The sequence below is a fragment of the Lactuca serriola genome, chromosome 8 (assembly GCF_051521515.1).
Source record: "Lactuca serriola cultivar US96UC23 chromosome 8, Lser_US96UC23_V15, whole genome shotgun sequence".
Classification (NCBI taxonomy): domain Eukaryota; kingdom Viridiplantae; phylum Streptophyta; class Magnoliopsida; order Asterales; family Asteraceae; genus Lactuca; species Lactuca serriola.
Window position 1 is genome coordinate 83,802,391 of NC_136415.1, and position 3,041 is coordinate 83,805,431.

The 3,041-nt window shown below is 36.3% G+C and overlaps 1 protein-coding gene across 1 annotated transcript; it reads left to right on the forward strand.

Annotated features, from left to right (window-relative positions):
* The first annotated feature begins 1,166 nt into the window (after window positions 1-1,166).
* On the forward strand, window positions 1,167-2,093 carry LOC145068441 (hevamine-A-like). The gene has a single exon (XM_079015405.1). It carries the CDS (start codon window positions 1,212-1,214, stop codon window positions 2,091-2,093), a length of 882 nt encoding a protein of 293 aa, XP_078871531.1. The 5' UTR covers window positions 1,167-1,211.
* The last annotated feature ends 948 nt before the right edge of the window (window positions 2,094-3,041 follow it).

Sequence of the window (3,041 nt, forward strand, 5' to 3'; positions counted from 1 at the left end):
GTACATGTAAAGAATTTAGCTGGAAAAGGACATGAATTTTCATTGAGAAATCAGCCATTGGTTTTTGAAGAAAGTGGTGCGAGTGTCATAATAGGGAAGGATGGGATTCTGGGGAGGTGTTCATCAAAAGGATACTCTCAAACTAATACACAAGAACATATGATAAAGCCAGTAGCATAAAAACAAACATGTCTAGCATTTTAGTATAAGAACCCAGAAATAAGATATTTGTTTGTACTTTGTAAGATGAACCTAAATTGTTAGTAGAAGATAACAAGTCAAGGACGAAACAAAAGATAAAGATGAGAAACATTGTTTTCACATTCTTTCTAAACATAAATTACACGCATAGACTTAAATAATGAAGTGACGAAACTAATTTGAGCCAAAGCTGATCTGATTCATGTGTTTGGGCCATAACCTACAGGTAATGAAGCTGCATTTTATAGAAACATAATTCGTTCAAAAGATTGAATTTGTTACGAAATTGTTGAACTCCAAGAATAACATTTGGTTGGGGATTTTAAACAACATAATACTAAGAAATTTTTTACTATCACAAAAAAGTAATCAAAATTCAAAATACATATATAGCCACTAAACTTCAAATAGAACATTGGATTATAAGATCATCTTATCAGCAAAAACAAGTTCAATGATTTCTGAGAAGATTCATGTGACTATGCACTATCATAAACATTTCTTTCTTACGGTACCAAAAAGAAAGATTATAGGCTTGTCCTAGGGCCACATAGGTCCCCTTTTGACGAAAGAGAGACAATGAATGTCATATAGGACAGCATAGCATTCTAGAGCAAAGTAATTTAACAAAATGATTTAGTATGAACACATGCAAATGACAATTGCATGGAGATAAATCAGTTTGAAACACTTGAATAAGAAACCACATCAAAGTGTTTTTTGTGGACCTAACATTTATGAAGCAGATAACAAGATACAGACAAAACACATGACAAACCTTACTACAAGACAGAAATTTTCCACCGATTTCTACCAATCAAGTGTCTGCTGAAAGAGGATTCCACGCAGTGCCCTACAAGGTGCTTGCTTTCCTAAAAATTAGTATTATGCCAATATATAGGCCAATCCCTTCACTATATAAACCAGACTTCTCAAACACTCAAGAACATCATGAATTACCTTCTTCTACAATTACCTAAACTTACAATCATTCATACCCAAGGCTAAAAATGACATACAAGTTAGGATTACTCTCTTCAATGATGTTGTTACTAGCAGCGGGTATCAATGCTGGTGGCATTGCTATCTACTGGGGTCAAAACGGGGGTGAGGGCACGTTGGCTGAGACGTGCTCGACAGGGAACTATGATTTCGTCAACCTTGCGTTTCTTCCAACTTTCGGAAACGGTCAAACCCCCATGATTAATCTTGCAGGTCACTGCGATCCATACAGCAATGGCTGCACCAATTTAAGCTCTGAAATCAAATCATGTCAAGCGAAAGGAATCAAAGTGATGCTGACTATTGGAGGAGCAGCTGGGAGCTACTACCTCACCTCTGCTGCAGATGCCAAACAAGTCGCCACTTACCTCTGGAATAACTTCTTAGGTGGGAAATCATCCACACGTCCTCTTGGTGAAGCTGTTTTAGATGGAATCGACTTTGATATCGAAGGAGGAACCACCCAACACTGGGATGACCTTGCCAGGTATCTTTCTGGATACAGCAGTCAAGGCAAAAAGGTATATTTGACAGCAGCTCCTCAGTGTCCTTTCCCAGATGCATATATTGGAACTGCCCTTAAAACAGGTCTTTTTGACTATGTTTGGGTTCAGTTCTATAATAACCCTCCTTGTCAGTACTCGGGAGGTATGACCAGTTTTGAAGATTCTTGGAAACAGTGGACTTCTGAGATCCCAGCAACCAAGATTTTCTTGGGGCTGCCTGCATCACCTACCGCTGCAGGAAGCGGGTATATCTCTGTTGGTGACCTAACTTCCAAAGTGCTTCCAGCAATCAAAGGATCTGCAAAATATGGAGGAGTTATGTTGTGGGATAAGTACCATGATGATCAAACCGGATACAGTTCTTCCATCAAAACCCATGTGTAGTACTCTGTAAAATCCATGGTTGTACAACTTCAACACTTGTATAATTACCCCTTGTGAGGATAAAATATTGCTTTTATATATATATATATATATATATATATATATATATATATATATATATATATATATATATATATATATATATATATATATATATATATATATATATATATATATATATATATTTCTGGTTCATCTTGCTCTCGTATTTTCCCTGCTATTACCCTTCACTATTTAAAGAGCTACCCAGGTGCACCGCAACTCCATATATAAATGTGTCAGGTCTGCGGATGGGATTGGACATTTGTGAAATATATCTAACAATCTCTAGTCGCAGATCCAAACTCTAGGTTTCAGTAGCAAGAGCAATGCATATCATATAATTCAATCTTTAAAACAAAAGTTTCTCAAATGAAAGAAGCCATTTAAATACACTTTGTTCAAGCATGTAAATCACTAAATTATCAAATATAGTATTAACAATATTAATAAAAAAAACCGAGTATTACTATTCAGTGCCGATAACATCTAAATTGCATGAAAATTACCTCAAAATTTCAACTCGAGTGTGCTGCAGTTGCGGACATTGAGAGGGTGTTTGGCTTAGCTTTTTAGAAGTCAAAAGTCTTTTTAGGAAAAGATAGAGAGCAAAAGATGTTTGGCAAATGCATTTTACTTTTGGATTTGGATACAAGTAAAAATGAACTTTTTGGAAAAGTCAGGAAAACCTGACTTTTTGTGACTTTTCCAAAAAGGACTTTTGCCCCGTGAAAAGCCAAACCAAACACCCCTTGAGTTCTTCGACGACGACCAAAGAAAGGCGCGTATTTATCCACAGGACAAAGACGATAAATTGCATAAAGTTTAAGTTAGACCCCAAGGTTTGTATCCACGTTCAAGATTGCACCCAAACATAAAATTACAAATGATGTCCACAAGGGCTCTTGG

Coding starts and splice junctions, on each gene's coding strand:
- LOC145068441 (XM_079015405.1), top strand. CDS start 1,212: ATGACATACAAGTTAGGATTACTCTCTTCAATGATGTTGTTACTAGCA.